Below are 23965 nucleotides of genomic sequence, written 5' to 3'. Positions count from 1 at the left end.
TGGAGCCCCCGCCTGCATCCCCAGCCAGAGCCTTCATCCCCTGCTGCATCCCAACCCACTGCCTCAGCCCAGAGCCCCCTCCCGAACCCTGAACCCTTCATTTCTGGCACCACCCCAGAGCCCGCATCCCCAGCCGGAGCCCTCACCCTCTCCTGCACCCCAACCCCCTGAGCCAGCCCAGTGAAAATGACTGAGTGAGTGAGGGTGTGGAGAGCAAGTGACAGAGGGAGGGGGGGATGGAGTGAGTGGGGGCGGGGCCTCAGAGAATGGGCAGGGCCTCAGAGGAGGGGCTGGGAAGGGTGTGGGGCAAGGGTGTTCAGTTTTGTGTGAGTAGAAAGTTGGCAACCCTAGTGTCTGGAACAGGGCAGCCGTGACTCCAATCCCAGTAAGCCCCCTCAGTACATCCAGCCAGCCATTTTGCTCTTATGGAGTTAGGGCGTCAATGCAAGAATGGGAGGTTAGAGTTGGAGTTAAATCAGTGTCTCAGAGAGGCTTGATCCTGATGTAAGTCGTCCTTGCTTGCCCACGTCTCACCACTGAAGCTAGTGGGAATACGCGGGTAAGAGTGTTCAGACGTGGGCTCGGGAACTGTAACATGGAACTCATTAATCAGGGGTCATGGGGGTGTAAATGAGGGCAGAATTTAGATCACGGTGGGTCAGATTTTCAAAATGATAAACTCCTACATGACATGGCCAGTGCTCCACTGAGAGCTGCTGGGTTCTGAGCTCCTTTGAAAATCTGGCCCAGGATGTCCATCAGCACTGGAAACTCATAACAGTTTGGATTGTGACCTTAAAAGTTTGGAAAACTGTAGAATGGAACAAAGCAGGGTCTGCTGGATTGGGGGGAAAGGAGTTAGACCCGTCTAGAAAAGCAGAGAGATGACATAGAAGAAAGTTAGCTATTAATTACAAGTCAGGTTTGATAAATGCAGAGAGTAACAGGAGCTGGTCTCTGACTCCTCCTCCCTCTGCAATTCAAACCAGTAGATTTGATTTTACTGGTGAAGGGATGGAAATGTACACAGGAATGCCAGCAAGAAATCTCCTCCAGATCATGAATATTACAGAAATTCAGAATAAATTAATTTGAACAATAGGACACCCGCCCCTTTAAACTGAGACCTGGCACTGTTAAGAGAAAACAAAAAATGCCAAGACAAAAAATATCAGCTGAATGTGCCCAATGGCCAGATCAAGGGGTGCCTTCAACAGGAACCTAAACTCACTTTAGTTTTCATTCATACATGTCTGAGCCACTGTAGATTGCTGGCTCCTGCTCTGAGATATTTCCTAGGCCCCCCCGTACTTGTCCCCCAAGTGCTGCCCGGGAATGTTCTTTTCAGAGACTGGTGTTTCTTGGGCAGGGCTGTGGGTGCACGTTCCAAGCTTGCCTCACCCCTGTCAGGGCATCTGGTACTTGCATTGCATCACTGCCCTGGCTGCTGAATACCAGGGCTCCCTCAGCAGCATCTCCTGGTGCATGTGACTCTGTAGCACGTACAGGGTGTGTGTGTGTTTGGGTGTGTGTGTGTGTATGTGTGTATGTGTGTGTGCGTGGGAGGACAGCTGTGATTTATTTAGCAACCCTCCTCCCCACTCCAGGATCAAGCAACAGCAACCACCCGAGTTCTGCCCTCAGTTACAGTGGTGTAAATGCAGTGACTTCAGTTACTCCTGATTTACTCCAGCGTAAGTGGGGGTAAAATGTGGCCCACAGTGAGGAATGGAGCGGGATTAGTGCGCTGTGTTGGCCAGTGGAATTCACAGCCCACAAGAGCAATACAATGTGTTTGTGTGCTAAACTCAGCGCCTGTGTGACCTCAGGCATCTTAGCCAACATGGGGGGTTGAGTCTCAGCTCGAGCGCTCACTGGGAAGTGTAACAGAGCTCGGGCACAGAAGAGACCCTGGGCCACACCCTGACTGGGTTACATACCTCACCTCCGAGGCCCACATCTGTCTCTTATAGATTACTGTACTTTCTCATCAGTAGATCGCAAAGTACTTCACAGTCCTCATGTATTTGCCCCCACTCCACTCCCATGAGGTAGGGCGGTGCTATCCCCATTGCACAGATGGAGAACGGGCACAGAGAGGCTAAGTGACATGCCCAAAGGTACGGGAAAGTTTTATAGAAATGTCAGGCTGGAAGGGACCTTGAGAGATCATTGAGTCCAGCCCCCTGTGCTCAGGCAGGGCCAAGTAAAGCTAGACCATCCCTGACAGGTGTTTGTCCAACCTGCTCTTTAACACCTCCCATGATGGGGGTTCCACAACGTCCCTTGGAAGCCTAGTCCAGAGCTTAACTATCCTTGGAGTTAGAAAGTTTCTCTGCTAATAGCCAACCTAAATCATCCTGGCTGCAGATCCAGCCCACTACTTCTTGTTTCTGGCAGAACATTGACTTGAACTCTGGTTTCCCAACGCTCAGGCTGGACTAGCCTTCCTCTCCCTGACTCAGCTGATCCCCCCATGCCATGTGTGATAACTGCCAGCTGGGTTTTGGATCAGCCACTCCAGATCTGCAGCTTGAGCTAATGCCGGTGGGTTCGACTTGCTTCTTTGTGCATCTGTTCATTCCTGCGTGCGTGTATGCGTATGTCTGCATGAGTATCCGTGTGTGAGAGAGCCTGCAGGGTCAGGTTATTCCCTGCCTCCAAACCTGCCTGCGTTGTCCCCCTGCCCAAATGGCAGTAGAATGGCTTTTCCCAGAGCCGTTTTGATTCTGCGGAACATGCTGTAAAGCGTCCATCTTCTCCCGCTCGGTCTGGAGTTAGCTCCGTTTCTCTCCCCGGCCTGCAGCAAGAGAAACCCTTCCATTGCAAGGTACAGAAAAATGTTAGCGACCCCGCCAAGGTTCTTCCGTAGTCACCTTGCACCGTATGTGGGACCATATAATGTCTGAACAGGGAAAAACACAGTCCTAGGGGATACAATATAGAAACGATCCAGTATCAAGCAGGCAGAGAAACTTGCTGGTTGAAGGGGTATAATTTTCGCTCAGGCAGTGAGCGGTCCTGGGTTCAAATCCCAGCCCTTCTTTGCCAGGCTCAGATTCTAATCTCAGCGACACCGGTGGAAACCCAGAGTCCCGTCAATATAGTGAGTGGAATGGCTCCTGCTCTTCACCGGGGTCCGAACAAACCTTTAAACGGGAAGGGCCCAATTCAGAGTTGTTGTAAGTCGCTGCACCTCCCCTGACTTCTGTGGGGCTACATTCCCTGACCAGGGGTCTGAATTTAACCCCATCGGTGCAGGGTGGCCTGGGGTGGGGGAACAGCTGAGATTTACATGAATGTCCCTCTGTCATCGACGTTCCAAATACAACGGGCTCTCTGGACAAGTCACACTCAGTCTCCATGGGGCACGCCGCCATCTGGCTGGAGGCCAAGCTGGCCTAGACAGCCAGCGGGTCTGGGTTTGCCTGGGCGTGTCTCTGTGCGAGTGTGCGGTTGTCACGAGCGCTAAACATTGAGAGCCATTGTCTCCCAGAACAATGGGCATCTGAAGCAGCCCAATCGCTTTCATGGAGCCAATGCAATTAAAGAGCCAGCCCAGAGAGCGCCTGCACAGAACAGCACTGGGCTTGGATGTGAATTCTTTCCGTTTACACAGCATTCGGGGAATCTGGGCTGGGTCCATGGCGGGGGGAGGGGGAGGGGGTCAGAGCTCATTGAATCAAAATGAGAAATGAAGGGAATTGCCATAATTAGCCATTTCGTTAGCTGATGCCAAGGCAGAAAGTGTGTGTGTGTGTGTGTGTGTGTGTGTGTGTGTGTGTTTCAGCTACCCCAGGCCCCACCCCAAGGACATCAGCAGGGTAACATGCTATGGAATGACTCTGGCCCCGAGTTCAATGGGGCCTAGCTGACAGGAGCCGATTAAGGCTACTGGGGGTGTGGCACCTGCCAAATTTTGCCCCATCTCCAAGATCCACTTTCTCCCAGCCCCCCTGGCATTTCAACACAAAATGCTTTCTCCCATTTAGGGGGAAGGACTCCACCACTCCAGCTCTAGGGGCCGATTCTGGATGGGCCTTACACGTCCTCCTCGGAGGGCAGCCGGCTCACTGTGGTGGAGCTGGTGGGAATTCTGAGCCGAGGGGCTGGGTTGGAATGTTTGTGTGAAAGAACTGGAGACGACCTGGGCTTTATTGTCAGGCCGCCCAGTCAGCCTGCTGACAACCTCCCCACAGTCATGCCGCTTGGATTTTGGGCGACCTTTATCCCTTGTGAGCTGCCTGAGGCTCCCCTGGATTGTCAGCCAGCCAGCGGGGGCAGGGCCAAACTCTAGTCAGACTTTTTGGGCTCTGCTTGTGGTTAGACTTTGTTTGAGCCTGGACTTTGATCTCACTTGGAAGGGTGCCCGAGGGGAGACCTGCCGGGTGTCTTGGCCCTTGGCTGCCCTCTGGAGCCCTTCAGTTTCCCCTGGATGGGAGTGAGGGCTGAGCCGGGAGCAGATATCGTGTCTGCTGGAGCCCTTTTGGGAGAGCAGAGGGGGCAGGGATAGAGTCAGTCTCAAAAAAGATCTATTGGAATTGGAAAAGGTTCAGAAACGGGCAACAAAAATGATTAGGGGTCTGGAACAGCTTCCATATGAAGAGAGATTAATAAGACTGGGACTTTTCAGCTTGGTAAAGAGACGACTAAGGGGGGATATGATAGGGGTCTATAAAATCATGACTGGTGTGGAGAAAGTAAATAAGGAAGTGTTATTTACTCCTTCTCATAACACAAGAACTAGGGATCACCAAAGGAAATGAATGGGCAGCCGGTTTAAAACAAACCAAAGGACGTGTTTCTGCACACAACACACAGTCAGTCTGTGGAACTCCTTGCCACAGGATGTTGTGAAGGCCAAAACTATAACAGGGTTCAAAAAAGAGCTCGATAAGATAATGGAGGGTAGGTTCATCAATGCTATCAGTAAAGCTACAATCTAGTCACGGAGGTCAAGGCAGTCACGGATCCCGTGACTTTACTGGACCTCCGTGACTGTCAGCAGCTGAAGTGGGGCTAGAGGCAGGACTGTGCGCCCCCGGCCTCCTGCAACTGGGGCTGGATGGCTGGAATCAAGACCCTACGTGCCCCTGTCCCGCAGCTGTGGCCAGCTCCGGAGCGGGGGCTGTGCACCCCCATGGCTGAGCCCCCTGCTGCGCCCCAGCCCTGTGGATTCCGTCGGGGACTGCAACCAGGGCCACGCGCCCCAACCCCGCACGCCTCTGCCCCGCGGGGTCCCAGGACCGTGTGTCCCCACCCAGCTGTGGCCAGCTCCAGAGCTGGGCTGCACACCCCCGCTGCGCCCCAGCCCCGCGGCTTCTGCCGGGGGCTGCAGTTGGGGTTGCATGCCCCAGCCCCGTGGTGGGAGCTGCAGCGGGGACTGTGCGCCCTGCGGCGTCCCAAGGCCGGGCGCCCCCTCCTGGCTGAAGCTTGGGGTGGTGAGGTGGGGGCTACAGCTGGGGCCGCACATCCTGTCCCGCAGCTACAGCCAGCTTCGGAGGTGGGGGCTGTGCGCCCCCCGTGGCTGCATCCTCCACTGTGGCCGCTGGAGCCGGGGTTGTGTCCCTTGCCATGGTGGGGGTCTTGGCCTATTCCCCCCACCCCCCATGGGACTCCATTCCTCCCCCCTATTTAGCCCTGCCCCCAGGTTATTTTTAGTAAAGTCATGGATAGGTCAAGGGCGCCCTGAATTTTTATTTATTGCCCGTGACCTGTCTGTGATTTTTTACTAAAAATAACTGACAAAATCGTAGCCTTAGCTATTAGCCAGGATGGGCAGGGATGGTGTCCCTAGCCTCTGTTTGCCAGAAGCTGGGAATGGGTGACAGGGGATGGATCACTTGATGATTCCCTGTTCTGTTCATTCCCTCTGGGGCACCTGGCATTCTCCACTGTCGGTAGACAGGATACTGGTCTGAGCCAGTATGGCCGTTCTTATTTATGACTCCGGGTGGGAGGCCCTGGGAGTTGCTGCTTGACAGAAAGCGTGAGGAGGCTGCAGAGCGTTGCAGGCTTTAGTGGCCTGTAGCAGGAGACTCCTGCAGGAGACCCTTAGACGTGGGGGAGGAAAAGGCTCCAGCCAGGTGGGGCTGGGAGTGGCCTGCCAAAACAGGAAAGCCTCCAGGCCTAGGAGTGGGTTGAAGAATAGCCCCAGTAGAGCAGAACTCTTGTTTGTGTGGACTTTTATTACCCGGAAAGGGGACTGAGCTCTGAAAGTGACCCAGCCAGAGGGCCGAGCCATGTGAATCCCTGAGAGAGACGGAAAATGCTGGTGTGGAGAAACTGAGGCAGAGCATTGGCACTCAGTACACAGCCACCTCAGGTCCCAAGGAGTGCTCGGGAGGCTGCTGCCTGGTGACACTTGCCTTGCAAGCCCTTTGGGGAAGGGCCTGTCTCTTCGTTCTATGCTTGTACAGCACCCACCACTGGGGCCCTGGCCTCTAGCTGTTACTGCAACACAGCTAATAATAATCATAACTAGAGTCTACTTTCACGGGTGCCCTGTAAGGCCCCAGGAAATCAAGAGTAAACCAGCGATGTCACGCCCACCTCCAGGCACTGTGTAACCCACACACCTCCTGGGTGTGGTGTCTGTCCCATCTAGTGGCACCCAGACCACTTAGAGAGATGAATGAGTCTGTTCTACAGCCTTAGCTAGCAGCCAGGTGGCTTTTGGCTCATGCGGCAGAGGTTCATGCACTAAGCTCCCGAGGTCCCCGGTTCGATCCCGCCCGCCAACCACCGGGGTCTGTCGGCGTTACAATCGCATTGCAAGAAATCATCTCTCAAAATAGCATTTCATGGATTGTATCAGCCCCGGGAAGGGAATGGCAGCCTCAGCAAACAAGGGGTTAATTACAGAAGCACAGAATTCATCCCGCTAGATGGTTTGGTATTAGCCAAATAAAACGCCACGGGCTTGATTTTGCTCTCAGTTGCACTCGTGTCAGGCCCTTTAAGTTACTAAATACGCCACCGCTCTGTGATAAGTGAGGGGCTACCGCTGACCTCCCGTGAAGGTGATGGAGTGACGGTAGTGTAGGTGGAGCAGACTCAGGTCCCGCGTGAGGTTCACTGCAGCGAAGGTACAGCTGTGCAAGCTGGACTCGCTCTCCCAGCTGCTGGGGAGACGGACCCATGGGAGGGCCGTGCTAACTCCCGGGTTAGGCTCAGTGTATCAGGAGAGCTCTTGTTATTTGAGCTGGAAATTCAGCTTGGAACCCAGGTGTTTCCCACCTAGGGCCCGTTTCCCAGGCCTGGCTGAGTGCGGGGGGCAGGAGATTAGCTTTTCTCCTTCGTCAGCTGTCGGGATACTGTGCCGTGCTGTGTGGGGTTCAGCTCCCCTGCTCCTCCTCTCCTTCGTGTTTTGGTATCCCCCTTCCAGCTCCTGCCAGTGGGGGCATTTCCTCTGCCCCTTCAGGGCCTGGGGGCTGGGAATGTGGAGTGTTTCTAGGGTCAGAGGTTTCTTTTCTGCAGCATGCTGAGATGGTTGCTGAGAAGAGCGGGATGGTCACAGGAGACTGGGAGCTCTTGCTCCAATAGTTCCTAAAATCTTTGACATTCAATATATGGCCCATATATGACCACCCAGCAGCAGGGTGCAGGAGTGTAGGGAGCCCGCAAGGGCTCTTGGGAGATAAGCACCATTGAAAAGCTTTTACTGTCAGAGTGGTCCAGTGGGTAGGGGGCTGGTCTCATCTCTGCTGCTGCCTCTCTGTGCGTTATGGGGATAATGGTATTTACTGCCCTCTGTGACGTGCTTTGAGCTCTATGGATGCAAAGCGGAGAATGACTGATTGGCTGCCTTTGCCAGTCTGCTCTCCTGTTCTGCTGTTTGTATATCACAAGTCACTTCTGTTTTAAAATAAATGATTTCAATGGAATCCTGCAGGGGCTAAATCTGTGTCAGCAAATGCAGTCCCTACACTGCTGGGTCAGACTCCATTTATTTCCGTTCTCATTCGGCAAGCAGAACTCTGGTCTGTGTTTTCCATGTCAACTAAGAACCCATCCGCTTCGCTCTATTCTCCTTTGCAAAGAAAGCCTGACTCATCCATTCAGACGGACCCTTTGCTCTCGCTCTCTCTGTTCAATTCTCCCATTGAAAGAGTTCATGCTTTGAGGTTGTTTTTGATTCTTTGAGCTTCCTCAGTCATGAAATTTCCATCTCTGGAAACACAGCAGCCCATTTCCCTTCAGACTCGCTTTGTTTTCATCCTTTGCGTTACTTAGTTTTAGAGGGACCGGCCCACAGCGCCACAATCAGATCGCTAGGTCACAGCCTTGCAGAGCCCGGATTCTCCCGTCTGCCAGAGGAAATGAGTAAACCCCTCCATTTCACTGGCAGCAACTGATCTCCTGTTTGGGGTGAACTGGGCCCCTTGTTTAAACAGGAAACAGAAACACCTACTCCCTGGCTCAGCGAGTATCTCCCTTCTTTGGGCCCAGTCAAGGCAACAGCCAATCTTCAGTTGACCAGGATTGAGGCCTTTCGCAGGGCTCCTCTCCCTCTCCGACTTGATTTCTAGGGATCACTAAATCCCTATTTCCTCCCGCCTCCCTGTCTTTAGTCTCTAATATGCAGGGGGGACAGTTGTCATGACAGTTGGTGTTTGTCTTCAAGCCCCAGATCCAGGAGTCATGTGCAGAATCTGAAGTAGGAGCTGCTTGAAGGAGAGCCAGCTGCTGCCCTGGAGATTGCAAAGGGAATCCCTGCAGATACACAGCCTGGAGCAGACAGGACAGCAGAAACTGCACAGCCAGACCCACCATTCTGCACTCACAGTCTGTGTCTAGCTGGGGTGGGGAGGAGGGCTGTGTGCTGTACCCTGTGCCAGGCCTGGGCAAGGGGGTCTGCATAACCCCGGCCCGAGCTCCTCCCCTGGGTCTGCTCAGGGCAGTGCCAGAGCTAGAGAAAAGTGTTGTTCTGTTGCTACGTGTGGTGCTTGTTCCAGGGGCTAACCCTGAGCCCTAGAAGGGAGGGTGGGTGTTTCTGCAGAGGTGCATGGCTGGGCCCCCTGGCCCCCTCTCCAGACTGTGGGAGCCCCCCATGCGACAAGTGGCCTGACAAACAGGATTTGTGGAGTTTAGGCAAAGAGCCCTGGGGACAGTGGCTGAGGCCAGGGGTGGCAGGTTTGTGTAATTTTTCGTGGTGCCCAGAACGGGTCCAACCCAGGAGAGGTGTTTGGGGTGTGGGAGGGGCTCAGGGCTGGGGCAGAGGGTTGGGGTGCAGGGGGGTGAGGACTCTGGGGGGGGCTGTGGATGAGGGGTTTGGGGTGTGAGAGGGGCTCAGGGCTGGGGCAGAGGGTTGGGGTGCAGGGGGGTGAGGGCTCTGGGGTGGGGCCGGGGTGAGGAGTTTGGGGCACAGGCAGGCTGCCCCGGGGCTGGGGCCAGAGAGGAGGACTCCCCCAGCCGGCAGCATTCACCCCACATCACTGTCACTGCACGTGCTCCTAGGGCTGTTCTCAGGTCCAGGAAGGCACCTCGCCTCCACTGTGGTGGGTGCTGGGTCGGGTCGGGGGGGGGGCGGTGGGCTGCCATCACATGTGCGCCTCCTCCCTCCGCAGGTGGCACCTAACAAACAGAGGGAAGCGCATCTTTGCAAGCAGACTGGCTAACCTAGTGAGGAGGGCTTTAAACTAGGCTCACGGGGGAAGGAGACCAAAGCCCTGAGGTAAGTGGGGAAATGGGATATTGGGAGGAAGCACGAGCAGGAGAGCCCAAGAGGGGAGGAGTCCTGTCTCAGACTGAGAAAGCGGGACAATCAGCGAGTTATCTTAAGTGCCTATGCACAAATGCAGGAAGCCTGGGAAACAAGCAGGGAGAACTGGAAGTCCTGGCACAGTCAAGGAACTATGATGTGATTGGAATAACAGACACTTGGTGAATAACTCACATGACTGGAGCACTGTCATGGATGGATATAAACTGTTCAGGAAGGAGACAGGGCAGAAAAGGTGGGGGAGTTGCGTTGTATGTAAGAGAGGAGTATGACTGCACAGAGCTCCAGTATGAAACTGCAGAAAAACCTGAGAGTCTCTGGATAAAGTTGAGAAGTGTGAGAACAAGGGTGATGTCGTGGTCGGAGTCTGCTATAGACCACCAGACCAGGGGGATGAGGTGGACGAGGCTTTCTTCTGGCAATTAACAGAAGTTACTAGATCGCAGGCCCTGGTTCTCATGGGGGACTTCAATCACCCCAATGTCTGCTGGGAGAGCAATACAGCGGTGCACAGACAATCCAGGAAGTTTTTGGAAAGTGTAGGGGACAATTTCCTGGTGCAAGTGCTGGAGGAACTAGGGAGACCAGACAGCAAATGTGAAAAATTGGGACAGGGGGTGGGGGGTAATAGGAGCCAATATAAGAAAAAGACCCAAAAATCGGGACTGTCCCTATCAAATCAGGACATCTGGTCACCCTAGAAGGAACCAACTAGGGGCCGAGCTTGACCTGCTGCTCACAAACAGGGAACAATTAGTAGGGAAAGCGAAAGTGGATGGGAACCTGGGAGGCAGTGACCATGAGATGGTCGAGTTCAGGATCCTGACACAAGGAAGAAAGGAGAGCAGCAGAATACAGACCCTGGACTTCAGAAAAGCAGACTTTGACTCCCTCAGGGAACTGATGGGCAGGATCCCCTGGGAGAATAACAGGAAGGGGAAAGGAGTCCAGGAGAGCTGGCTGTATTTTAAAGAATCCTTATTGAGATTGCAGGAACAAACCATTCTGATGTGTAGAAAGAATAGTAAATATGGCAGGCGACCAGCTTGGCTTAACAGTGAAATCCTTGCTGATCTTTAAACACAAAAAAGAGGCTTACAGGAAGTGGAAGCTTGGACAAATGACCAGGGAGGAGTATAAAAATATTGCTCACGCTGCAGGAGCAAAATCAGGAGGCCAAATCACACTTGGAGTTGCAGCTAGCAAAGGATGTTAAGAGTAACAAGAAGGGTTTCTTCAGGTATGTTAGCAATAAGAAGAAGATCAAGGAAAGTGTGGGCCCCTTACTGAATGAGGGAGGCAACCTAGTGACAGAGGATGTGGAAAAACCTAATGTACTCGATGCTTTTTGGAGAAAGAAGTGGTTCAGGTCTATTTAGAAAAGCTGGACGAGCACAAGTCCATGGGGCCGGATGCGCTGCATCCGAGGGTGCTAAAGCAGTTGGCTGATGTGATTGCAGAGCCATTGGCCATTATCTTTGAAAACTCATGGTGATCGGGGGAGGTCCCCAGATGACTGGAAAAAGCTAATGTAGTGCCCATCTTTAAAAAAGGGAAGGAGGAGGATCCAGGAACTACATGCCAGTCAGCCTCACCTCAGTCCCTGGAAAAATCACGGAGCAGGTCCTCAAGGAATCAATTTTGAAGCACTTAGAGGAGAGGAAAGTGATCAGGAACAGTCAGCACGGATTCACCAAGGGCAAGTCATGCCTGACTAACCTAATTGCCTTCTATGACGAGATAACAGTGGACGTGTTATTCCTTGACTTTAGCAAAGCTTTTGATACGATCTCCCACAGTCTTCTTAACAGCAAGTTAAAGAAGTATGGGGTGGATGAATGGACTATAAGGTGGATAGAAAGCTGGCTAGATCGTCAGGCTCAACGGGTAGTGATCAATGGCTCCATGACTATTTGGCAGCCGGTATCAAGTGGAGTACCCCAAGTGTCGGTCCTGGGGAGGTTTTGTTCAATATCTTCATTAATGATCTGGAGGATGGCGTGGACTGCACCCTCAGCAAGTTTGCAGATGACACCAAACTGGGAGGAGTGGTAGATACGCTGGATGGTAGGGATAGGATACAGAGGGACCTAGACAAATTAGAGGATTGGACCAAAAGAAATCTGATGAGGTTCAGCAAGGACAAGTGCAGAGTCCTGCCCTTAGGACGGAAGAATCCCATGCACTGTTACAGACTAGGGACCGAATGGCTAGGAAGCAGTTCTGCAGAAAAGGACCTAGGGGTTACAGTGGACAAGAAGCTGGATATGAGTCAACAGTGTGCCCTTTTGCCAAGAAGGCTAACGGCATTTTGGGCTGTATAAGTAGGAGCATGGCCAGCAGATTGAGGAATGTGATCGTTCCCTTTATTCGACATTGGTGAGGCCTCATCTGGAGTACTGTGTCCAGTTTTGGGCTCCACGCTACAAGAAGGATGTGAAAAATTGGAAAGAGTCCAGCGAAGGGCAACAAAAATGAATAGGGGCTAGAGCACATGATTTATGAGGAGAGGCTGAGGGAATTGGGATTATTTAGTCTGCAGAAGAGAATGAGGGGGGATTTAATAGCTGCTTTCAACTACCTGAAAGGGGGTTCCAAAGAGGTTGGATCTAGACTGTTCTCAGTGGTACCAGATGACAGAACAAGGAGTAATGGTCTCAAGTTACAGTGGGGGAGGTCTAGGTTGGATATTAGGAAAAACGTTTTCACTAGGAGGGTGGTGAAGCAGTGGAATGGGTTACCTAGGGAGGTGGTGGAATCTCCATCTTTAGAGGTTTTTAAGGTCAGGCTTGACAAAGCCCTGTCTGGGATGATTTAGTTGGGAATTGGTCCTGCTTTGAGCAGGGGGTTGGACTAGATGACCTCCTGAGGTCCCTTCCAACCCTGATATTCTATGATTTTATGATTGAGACATAGCCGACACCCACCACAGCATGAGATGTCCAGAGGCATCTGCGGTTTGCTGGGTACTGTAGATGTTTCATAGATGACTTTGCCAAGCTGGCTGTGCCCCTACGTGCCCACTACAAGGGCTCTACATGGGCAGGCCGCACAGAAGGGTCCTCTGAACAGGGATGCTGGCTGCCAGAGGGCTTTCGAATGCTTGAAGTCTGCCCTGGTGAAAGCACCAATACTGGTCTATCCAGGCTACACCTTGCCTTTCCTACAGATACAGATGCCAGCAACCAGGGGATGGGAGCACCAGCCAAGAACTGAAACAGTCAGACGAGAACAACAAACACTACAGCTCCTTCAAACTAAAATTCCCGGCCCTGGTCTGGATCCTCACCCAGAAACGTAAGGGCTCCCTAGCAGCCATCCCCTTTGCCCAATAAACGGACAACAGTCCCTGGCGCATATTGGCTCTGCCAAGCTGAGGGCACTGGAACAACACTGGGCATCGAGACTGGCCAATTCTAAGGCTCGGAGGAATTCCAGTGCTGATGCCCCGGTCAGGCTGCCTACTGTGCCGGAACCAGAAGCACCAGACGCCTGCCAGGACTTGGGGAAGTTACCGTTAGCGGCAGTCCCCATGAAGTGGTACAGGTGTGCTCCAAGGCAGCTGGCATCACCCCTGACACTCACGAGGGTGTAGAGAGAGTGCTAGAGATCATCTAACAAGGTGCCGCGCTCTCTGCCATTGAGTGGGGCCGTCTGCCCCTGGAAGTGCCTGGCTCCTGAAGTAGCAGGACTAGTTACAAGACCCAGGACCCTGGGACAATAGAGATCACCCAGAGGGGGCTCCCCCAGACGACAGCTGAGATGGTGCTCCAAGCCTGCCAGGATGCTTTGGGCCACTTTGGCTCCAGAAAGACTGCGATGAACATTCGCAGGAGGGATGGCCATAGCCGTGCAGGAGCGGTGCAACATCTGCTCAGTCTGCACCTACCTGGGTAATAAATATTTAATAACGGGCTCTTCAACCTAGCAGAGAAAGCTCTAACACGATCCAGTTAAAGCTGGACAAATTCAGACCTGAAATGAGGCATACATTTTAAACAGTGGGAGTAATTAACCATTGGAACAACTTACCAATTTTCCATCACTGACCATTTTAAAATCGAGATTAGAGGTTTTTCTAACAGATCTGCTCTAGGAGTTATTGTGGGGCAGTTCTATGGTCTGGCTATGCAGGAGGTCAGACTGATCACAGTGGTCCCTTCTGGTCTTGGAATCTATGAATCCATGAAAAACAGCATTTGCCCAGGGTCCGGCTTTCAGCTCCATGCAAGGATACTCCCTGTCAATTTCCCAGCTGGGTGCAGAGTTCAGCAATCTCTCTCTGTGCAGTTCAGAAATGAAGGCAAACCTGTTATTGTTCCTGTTCTCTCGCTGCGCAGGTTCCAGTCAGGGACTCCAATGCTGTTTTTCGGATGCAGAGGTACAGCACAATGCCTATGCACCAGTTAAGTGCACTTAAGGGGTGACTGGGCCTTGGGAGTCTATATGGTGCCTAGGTCTTATGCTGGCTCCTCTGCAGAGGGGAGAATTTCCCCCATGGGGAGGACTGAGATAGAAAACAGTGGCGTTATCCTTCACCCCACGTACAGAGCTGAAGGTTGCTTTGTTGAAAGATGGGCTTCTTCTCCCACCACATTCAGCCGCCTTCAACGTTGTCATGAAATGCACTCCCAACTCTATGCATGCAACGTCAGCCCCTTGCTCTGAGATTGAGACTGAGGTTGTAGGGGACAGGTTGCAGAAGCTTGGCGAGGAGCTAAGTGGCAGACTGAGTATGTGACTGAATGCGAGCGGAAGATGCAGGCTGTGTAGTTGAAGGCCATGCAATGAACTTTGTTCGGCAGACCCTGCCAAAATGTAGTTTAGTAGAGTTCAGCATGTTTTTGTCTGTAAACAAGTTAGCTTAAATAATGAGTACGATTTATGAATGAAATGAATGTAGCCAGCTGTTGACCCCATGTAACCTTGAGATAAGCGCGGGGGGATATAGCATTGCAGCGGACTCCCTTCACTGGAGTCCTGCCTGGCCAGCTGTCCCGGACAGTCAGAATCCCCCGCAGCCCCTCCGCGCGCCTCAGGGACTCCCCGCGCAGCTTGGAGTGTAAGTTCTTCCTTCAGTAAAGCCTTGCTTTTTACTCTCAGGCACTGAGTGTCATTCTTTCGCCGGTATCACGGCCCCCCTTGCGGGCACAGAGGTCCTTATGCTGCGCCCATCACCCTGGTATCTGAACACCACTTGCTCAGCCCACTGACTTTGCTGTGGGAGAAAATGGGTCCGTGAAAGAGAAATGCCCTTGTTTACAAACAGTTTGCAGGCAGTGATGGAAGCCATGTGGAAGGAATTGATGGTTAAATAGGGTGCTGGGTACTTGGCATGGTGTTGCCACGTGGAAGATCTACTGAGGCAAGGAAAGAGCCGCTGTCTTGCAGGGTGAAGCTGGGTTTTCAATTGACCAGGATACATTTCTTTAGCAATAGAACAGCCATGTAGGAGGCACTAGGGCCAGGATTCAGCAGGGTGCTCAGATGCTCTGATGATGGGCCTGGTATAATAACTAGAGCTGGGCAACAAATATTTTGGTGAAAAACACCAATTTGGGGACACTGAACCATTTGGCAAATTTCTGTCAGTTTCACTGAATTGTCTGTGTTGGAAAAAAAAAAGATTCTGACATTTTCAAAACCATTTCAATTTTTCAGTTTGAAACGACTTTTTGTTGCAACATTTTCCTTCAATTTTATTATTTAAAAAGCACTCCGAATATAAATGAAACATTGAATTTTGGGTCAAACACATTTTTTCTTTCAGCCCCAAATGAATTTTTTCCTTTTCGACTTGTTGAAAAGTTTTAAAAATTTTGTTTTCGGTTCAACGTGGAACAATTTTTTTTCAATTTTTTGGAATCGTCAGAGAACCAAATATATATATATATATATGTTATTTGCACAGCTCTGTAAGAACCTGTATAAAATAGAACAGAGACACTTAAGTACATCAGTATGTACAAGTATATGCTGAAGTGCTTTGCTGGACTGGAACCCAAATGCACAGATGGCACAATGATGGCAGGAACCTTGGGAGAGATACAAATGCATAGGGCAGATAGCCTAGCAAAATATGGGAAGTTTTAGCATGGCCTAAAAAACAATCCATTCTGCAAGTTCTTGGATACTGCTTGGGCCTTCATTATTGAAAGTGAAGAGAGAACTGGGTCGGGAAGCTCTCTTCTTTCTCATCCTTTTCCTATTATTTTGCTCTAGTTCTTCTTTCTACACATGTAAGCTTTTAAAATGGCCTGATTTGGAGCCAGGTGACGTAATCTTTGTCTTTGCTTGTAATGTGCTTAGTGAAAACACATAAGATTATTCCCTTGTGAACTTAATAAAAATATTCAAAATATATAGAGAATGCCTCTATTGAAATCGACCTCCTACTCCCTTTGGCTATATTAAGGAATAGTAGAAGGACACTATCCAGAAATAAATAATATTTATAAACAGTTGTCTTCAGCTGTGTTACAACCCCCTTCGGCAATATTAAAAATGTAACTTTTAAAAAACACATTTAATCTACTTTTCCTCGTGTAGGTGGTTTATTGGTCGCTCATGACACGCCTGCTTTGCTGCCCCTCCAAACCCATCTCTCTAGAGTCAGCGGTAGATGAATGGGGCCCCAAACCAATCCACCCCATGCAAAAATGCTCATGGCACTGATCGTTTCCTGCCATTTGTGTCGGTAAATTCCCAGATTCCAAGGCCAGAAGGGACCACTGTGATCATCTAGTCTGACTTCCTGTACAACACAGGCCAGAGACCTGCCCCACAATAGTTCCTAGAGAAGAGCTTTTAGAAAAACATCCAGTCTTGATTTAAAAGTTGCCAGTGATGGAGAATCCACCCCAATCCTTGGTAAACTGTCCCAGTGGTTAATTACCCTCAATGTTTAAATTTACACCTTATTTCCAGTCAGAATTTGTCCAGCTTCAACTTCCAGCCTTTGGATTGTGATCAAGCAACCCCTTAACCTTCTCTTTGTTAAGCTAATAAAAGCTGTTGTTTAAATACTTACCCAAGACTCCGGAATTGGATATTTCAGACCAGGCGGTAGCAGGTCGAATGCACAAAGGAGCACTTTTGCCTGAGAAGGGAAAGACTCAGTAGTGCTCAACCATATCAAGTCAAACGCTTCACAGGATTCTAAGTACATTACATCAGCACTATTACCTTTAGCAGCCAAACTTGTCATCTCAAAGGTATCAAGCTGGTTTGACAGGATCTATTTTCCATAAACCCATGTTGATTAGTATAAATTACATTATGCTCCTTTAATTCTTTATTAATCAAGATAATCAGCCACTCCATTATCTTGCCTGGGGTTGATGTCAGAGTGACAGGCCTGTAATGACCCATGTCGTCCAGTTTACCCTTTTTAAATATTGGCACAACATTAGCTTTCTTCCAATCATCTGGAACTTCCCCAGTATTCTAAGACTTATTAGAGATCAACATTAACGCTCCACTGAGGTCCTGAGCCAGCTCTTTTAAAACTCTTGGGTGCAAGTTATCCAGACTTGCTGATTTAAAAATATCTGACTTTAGCAGCTGCTTTTTAACATCCTCCAATGTTATTGGAATGGAGTGTCATCATCATCATCATGTAATATAACTACGTCTTTTTTTCCGAGCTTCTGATTTATATCAGTTACTATCCACTTCTCCTTTCTTCTGTTTGTTGTCTTTTTTTTTTTTTTTTAATTTTCCATATCTGCCTTTAGCTGCTTTCACTTCCCCGCTAGACCAGGTTGGTTTTTAACCAGTACGGCCTTTGTCCTCGATTGAGGCTTATATCTCCTGTTTCCTCCTTCCCTGTAGCAGATTCTGGCAGTCCTTGACACAGGCCCCCTTACCCATGTGTTATCTGCACACTCTAGGGCACCTACCCTTACCCTTCGGTGGACTCGTGGCGTAATCTGGTTAATTTAGGCATCCCCGACCCTTTCCCAGTTCCGAGTGCTCCGGGCGAAAGGCTCCTACCCATACCCCATTCCTAGGGCTCAGGGCATAATCTTCTGCACATTTGCCGGGCCTTTTACCAGTGAAAAAGCCCACACAGTAATATTCTTAACCTCTATTTATTAACAGTTACCAAAACAGAATTCTCACCCTAAGCATACAATGCTGAGCACTCCCAATAAGGCAGACAAACATTTCCTGGTGGCCAGTCAGGATCAGGTCGTCTAGGGCTTATCAAACAAAATTTTCTTTAAACATCTTAAGATCTGTTTCTTTACCTGGTGATGGTGGGTACTATTAGGACAGGAGCCTTCTGAACAGCTCAATATTTCCTTATTTTGGTATAATTTAGAGGGAACGTGAGGATGTGATTTTCTGCTCATGGCTGCTGTTGTCCTAATGTGGCTGCAGAGAAAGGCTTCACACCTTACACACGGATCAAAAACCTACGGCCCTGTGGACCCCCGATCCCATCCAGCCTGGACCTACAGACGCATAGATGTACAGATGTTGTGAAGGCCAAGACTATAACAGGGTTCAAAAAAGAACTAGGTAAATTCATGGTGGACAGGTCCATCAATGGTTATTAGCCAGGATGGGCAGGGATGGTGTTCTTAGCCGCTGTTTGCCAGAAGCTGGGAATAGGCGACGGGGGATGGATCACTTTTTGATTACCTGTTCTGTTCATTCCCTCTGGGGCACCTGGCATTGGCCACTGCTGGAAGACAGGATACTGGGCTAGATGGATCTTTAGTCTGACCCAGGATGGCCGTTCTTATGTTCTTATAACCCCTTCCTTAACTCACCTCTTTCTAGGTGTCTCCCAGGCCTGGCATTTCTGTCTTCTCCTCTGACCCTCCCCAGGGCTCAGTAGCCTGCACCCTCACTCCGCAAGTGGTGTTCTCGTCCATCCTCCCTGTGGAAGGAAAAGGCCCAGGTAGAGACCATTGAATCGTGGAAGTCAACGAATGGCTACGCAGGTGGTGTCAGAGAGAAGCCTTTGGATTCTTCGACCATGGGATGGTGTTCCAAGAAGGAGGAGTGCTAGGCAGAGACGGGCTCCACCTAACGAAGAGAGGGAAGAGCATCTTCACAAGCAGGCTGGCTAACTTAGTGAGGAGGGCTTTAAACTAGGTTCACCGGGGGAAGGAGACCAAAGCCCTGAGGTAAGTGGGGAAATGGGATCCTGGGAGGAAGCACGAGCAGGAGAGCGCAAGAGGGGAGGAGTCCTGTCTCAGACTGAGAAAGAGGGACGATCAGCGAGTTATCTTACGTGCCTATGCACAAATGCAAGAAGCCTGGGAAACAAGCAGGGAGAACTGGAAGTCCTGGCACAGTCAGGGACTATGATGCCATTGGAATAACAGAGACTTGGTGGGATAAATCACATGACTGGAGCACTGTCATGGATGGATATAAACTGTTCAGGAAGGACAGGCAGGGCAGAAAAGGTGGGGGAGTTGCGTTGTATGTAAGAGAGGAGTATGACTGCACAGAGCTCCAGTATGAAACTGCAGAAAAACCTGAGAGTCTCTGGATAAAGTTGAGAAGTGTGAGCAACAAGAGTGATGTTGTGGTCGGAGTCTGCTTTAGACCACCAGACTAGGGGGATGAGGTGGACGAGGCTTTCTTCTGGCAACTAGCAGAAGTTGCTAGATCGCAGGCCCTGGTTCTCATGGGGGACTTCAATCACCCTGATATCTGCTGGGAGAGCAATACAGCGGTGCACAGACAATCCAGGAAGTTTTTGGAAAGTGTAGGGGACAATTTCCTGGTGCAAGTGCTGGAGGAACCAACTAGGGGCAGAGCTCTTCTTGACTTGCTGCTCACAAACAGGGAAGAATTAGTAGGGGAAGCAAAAGTGGATGGGAACCTGGGAGGGAGTGACCATGAGATGGTCGAGTTCAGGATCCTGACACAAGGAAGAAAGGAGAGCAGCAGAATACAGACCCTGGACTTCAGAAAAGCAGACTTTGACTCCCTCAGGGAACTGATGGGCAGGATCCGCTGGGAGAATAACATGAGGGGGAAAGGAGTCCAGGAGAGCTGGCTGTATTTTAAAGAATCCTTATTGAGGTTGCAGGAACAAACCATCCCGATGTGCAGAAAGAATAGTAAATATGGCAGGCGACCAGCTTGGCTAAACAGTGAAATCCTTGCTGATCTTAAACACAAAAAAGAAGCTTACAAGAAGTGGAAGATCGGACAAATGACCAGGGAGGAATATTGCTCAGGCATGCCGGAGTGAAATCAAGAAGGCCAAATCACAATTGGAGTTGCAACTAGCAAGGAATGTTAAGAGTAACAAGAAGGGTTTCTTCAGATATGTTAGCAATAAGAAGAAGATCAAGGAAAGTGTGGGCCCCTTACTGAATGAGGGAGGCAACCTAGTGACAGAGGATGTGGAAAAAGCTAATGTACTAAATGCTTTTTTTGCCTCTGTCTTCACGAACAAGGTCAGCTCCCAGACTGCTGCACTGGGCAGCACAGTATGGGGAGGAGGTGACCAGCCCTCTGTGGAGAAAGAAGTGGTTCAGGTCTATTTAGAAAAGCTGGATGAGCACAAGTCCATGGGGCCGGATGCACTGCATCCGAGGGTGCTAAAGGAGTTGGCGGATGTGATTGCAGAGCCATTGGCTATTATCTTTCAAAACTTGTGGCGATCGGGGGAGGTCCCAGATGACTGGAAAAAGGCTAATGTAGTGCCCATCTTTAAAAAAGGGAAGAAGGAGGATCCAGGGAACTACAGGCCAGTCAGCCTCACCTCTGTCCCTGGAAAAATCATGGAGCAGGTCCTCAAGGATCAATTCTGAAGCACTTAGAGGAGAGGAAAGTGATCAGGAACAGTCAGCACGGATTCACCAAGGGCAAGTCATGCCTGACTAACCTAATTGCCTTCTATGATGCGATAACTGGCTCTGTGGATGAGGGGAAAGTAGTGGACATGTTATTCCTTGACTTTAGCAAAGCTTTTGATACGGTCTCCCACAGTATTCTTGCCAGCAAGTTAAAGAAGTATGGGGTGGATGAATGGACTATAAGGTGGACAGAAATCTGGCTAGATCGTCAGGTTCAACGGGTAGTGATCAACGGCTCCATGTCTAGTTGGCAGCAGGTTTCAAGTGGAGTGCCCCAGGCGTCGGTCCTGGGGAGGTTTTGTTCAATATCTTCATTAATGATTTGGAGCATGGCGTGGATTGCACCCTCAGCAAGTTTGCAGATGACACTAAACTGGGAGGAGTGGTAGATATGCTGGAGGGTAGGGATAGGATACAGAGGGACCTAGACAAATTAGAGGATTGGGCCAAAAGAAACCTGATGAGGTTCAACAAGGACAAGTGCAGAGTCTGCACTTAGGACAGAAGAATCCCATGCACTGTTACAGACTAGGGACCGAGTGACTAGGCAGCAGTTCTGCAGAAAAGGACCCAAGGGTTACAGTGGACAAGAAGCTGGATATGTGTACCCTTGTTGCCAAGAAGGCTAACGGCATTTTGGGCTGTATAAGTAGGAGCATTGCCAGCAGATCGAGGGACGTGATCATTCCCCTCTATTTGGCATTGGTAAGGCTCATTTGGAGTACTGTGTCCAGTTTTGGGCCACACACTATAAGAAGGATGTCCAGCTGAGGGCAACAAAAATAATTAGGGGGCTGGAGCACATGACTTATGAGGAGGCTGAGGGAACTGGGATTATTTAGTCTGCAGAAGAGAAGAATGAGGGGGGATTTGATAGCTGCTTTCAACTACCTGAAAGGGGGTTCCAAAGAGGATGGATCTAGACTGTTCTCAGTGGTACCAGATGACAGAACAAGGAGTAAAGGTCTCAAGTTGCAGTGGGACTTAGGTTTAGGTTGGATATTAGGAAAAACGTTTTCACTAGGAGGGTGGTGAAGCACTGGAATGGGTTACCTACGGAGGTGGTGGAACCTCCATCCTTAGAGGTTTTTAAGGTCAGGCTTGACGAAGCCCTGGCTGGGATGATTTAGTTGCGGGTTGGTCCTGCTTTGAGCAGTGGGTTAGACTAGATGACCTCCTGAGGTCCCTTCCAACCCTGATATTCTATGATTCTATGATTCCTTGCTGCTGCCGCAAAATCAATGCAGGGCACCCTCATTTGACACTGCATGGGGGTGCAGAGGGCGTCATGTGGGCGCAGCCACACTGGTGACATGTTCCTAGGGATGGCCCTACCTTTTAAGGCCCCAGCATTGCATCCCATGAGGTTCATGAGCTGGTGCCCGGCAGTGGACCCCTCCTGGAAGGTTCCCAGCAGATGCACAGGTGAATTGACTGACGAGCTCTACTCTAAAACCCAAAGTGCTAGGGTTGTTTAGCAGCGAGTGGAACCCAGGAAATGGACAGGGGGTGAAAGAAGGGGGTGGTACTCACTGAGCCTGTCAGAGTTTCAGTTCAAGAACATACGAACAGCCACATTGGGTCAGACCAATGGTCCACCTAGCCCAGTGTCCTGTCTCCGAAAGCAGCCGGTACCAGAGCTTCAGGGGGAGTGTATAGAACAAGGCAGTTGGAGAGATTCACTCCATCTTCCTCTCCCAGCTTCAAGTTTGAAGCAAGGCTCCACCCATCCCTGCAGTCCTACCCCTCTGGAAACCGACCTCATGCTCCGAAAGGGGTGGCCCTGCTGCCCCTGGGCAGGCACTGTCGCCCACTCCAGTCCATTACTGCAGGACGGTGTAGAATCCCTTCTCAAGCGGTTAAATCAAGCAGGTGCAGCAGGGTTCACCCCACCCCATTTGTCAGAGGGTGAGTAGTCACTGGAGCTAGAGACGTCATTCCCAGCTTGGGGGACATACACGCGCTAGCTTTGATCGAGCTAGTGCACTGAAAATAGCAGTGTAGCAGCCCCAGCGCCATCCGAGTACGCACCCATCCAAGGCCCTAGGCACGTACTCAGGGGGGCTACTAGCCTCTCCAGTTGGCTGTGGTGGCTACGTGTCTATTTTTAGCGAACTAGCTGGGTCGGAGCCAGCAAGGGTACGTGTACCTGAGCTGGAAATGACGCCTCTAGCTCCAGTGTAGAGGTCCCCTAGCAGAACGCAGCGCATGGCTTGCCAACTCCGGCAGGAAGCACCCAGAGTATGTCTCCGTAGGGAAGCCACTCAGCCGCTATTAAACTGGACAGTCTTTTTGAGAGGCTCGTCCCCTGTCCGGTACTGGGACAAAACCGGGCGTGATTCTGTCCGGTATCAGACGGGGGGATGCCATTTTTAAGAGCACGGTGCTCTCCCCCCAACCTCATCCCCGCCCCGTGACTTGGCACACACGTCGCGCTGGCAGGGGTGGGCCCCCGGCATTCCTGGCAGCACTGGAATGGCTGGTATTCAGGGAACGTGTCAGTGACTGCCCTGTGTCCACACTGCAAACAAGGGGATGTCTACACAGCAGTTTGGAGCGAGCCTCCCAGTCCAGGCTGGGCGAGCAGGGCGTGTGCTAGCGAAAAGAGCTGTGTAGACAGTGCTCCGAAACTGCGGCTAGGACAGGGGGACGATTAGGTTTCACACACCGAGCTCAAAGCACTGTCTACACAGCCACTTGTGCCCACTATCACAAGCCCCCAGCTGCCCCACAACACTCCACCTAGGCTGGGGGCTCGCTCCTGCGCTGGGTGGGCCTCCCCCCCAAGGGGTGTTGTTCTTAAGGCAGGTGAGAGTGGCAGCGAAGGCACAGCCAGGGGGCTGTAAGAAGGGCGGCTGGCTGCCCCCGCGCAGCGCCACCCCTGCCTGCAAAGCCCAGCGGGACACGGGGCCCTGCTCAGGGCAGCTGGGAGATCAAAGGGGAGCGAGCGAGCGCCCGGGCGCCACCTGGCCAGGCCCCAGCCCCGGGGCGCAGCGCGCACAGCCCGGCTCAGCAGCCGCCCTGTCTCAGCCCGAGCGGCGGGAGGAGCCGCGGGCCGATCACCTGCGGCCCCTCCCGCAGCGTCCGGGCTCCTGGCCCGTCTCAGCCCCCGGGCAGCGCGCCAGGAAGGAGGAGGAAGCCCCGCCTGCTAATGCAGCAGCCCCGGCTCCAGCCCCAGCCCCAGGCCGGCGGGCTCCAGTCCTGCGGGGACCGAGCACCATGGCCAGGAAGGTGATCGCGGTGCTGCTGCTTCTCTGCTTCATCGGCATCGTGGGCATCCTGCTGCTGTGTCTGAAAACCAAGGACCTGCGGGAGCCGCCGGGCTTCAAGGTGAGCGGGGGCCACCCAGAGTGTGGCGAACACGGGGGCGCCCAGAGCCCGGGGCCAGGCAGAGCCGGGAGCCGGGGCG

General features: G+C 51.5%; 1 protein-coding gene across 1 annotated transcript in view; it reads left to right on the top strand.

Annotated features, from left to right (window-relative positions):
* Nucleotides 1–23733: 23733 nt before the first annotated feature.
* Nucleotides 23734–23965, top strand: part of ENTPD2 (ectonucleoside triphosphate diphosphohydrolase 2) — a 46438-nt gene continuing 46206 nt past the window's right edge. Inside the window, exon 1 of the mRNA XM_026658469.2 lies at nt 23734–23886. Within this exon, the coding sequence (XP_026514254.1) occupies nt 23776–23886 (111 nt within the window). The 5' untranslated portion in view covers nt 23734–23775. The remainder of the gene's footprint in view (nt 23887–23965) is intronic.

This window comes from Terrapene carolina, unplaced genomic scaffold (genome assembly GCF_002925995.2).
Source record: "Terrapene carolina triunguis isolate 2854851 unplaced genomic scaffold, T_m_triunguis-2.0 Scaffold449, whole genome shotgun sequence".
Taxonomy (NCBI): domain Eukaryota; kingdom Metazoa; phylum Chordata; order Testudines; family Emydidae; genus Terrapene; species Terrapene triunguis.
Note: the sequence above shows the minus strand (reverse complement) of the source record. Positions and strands in the feature narration are given on the sequence as shown.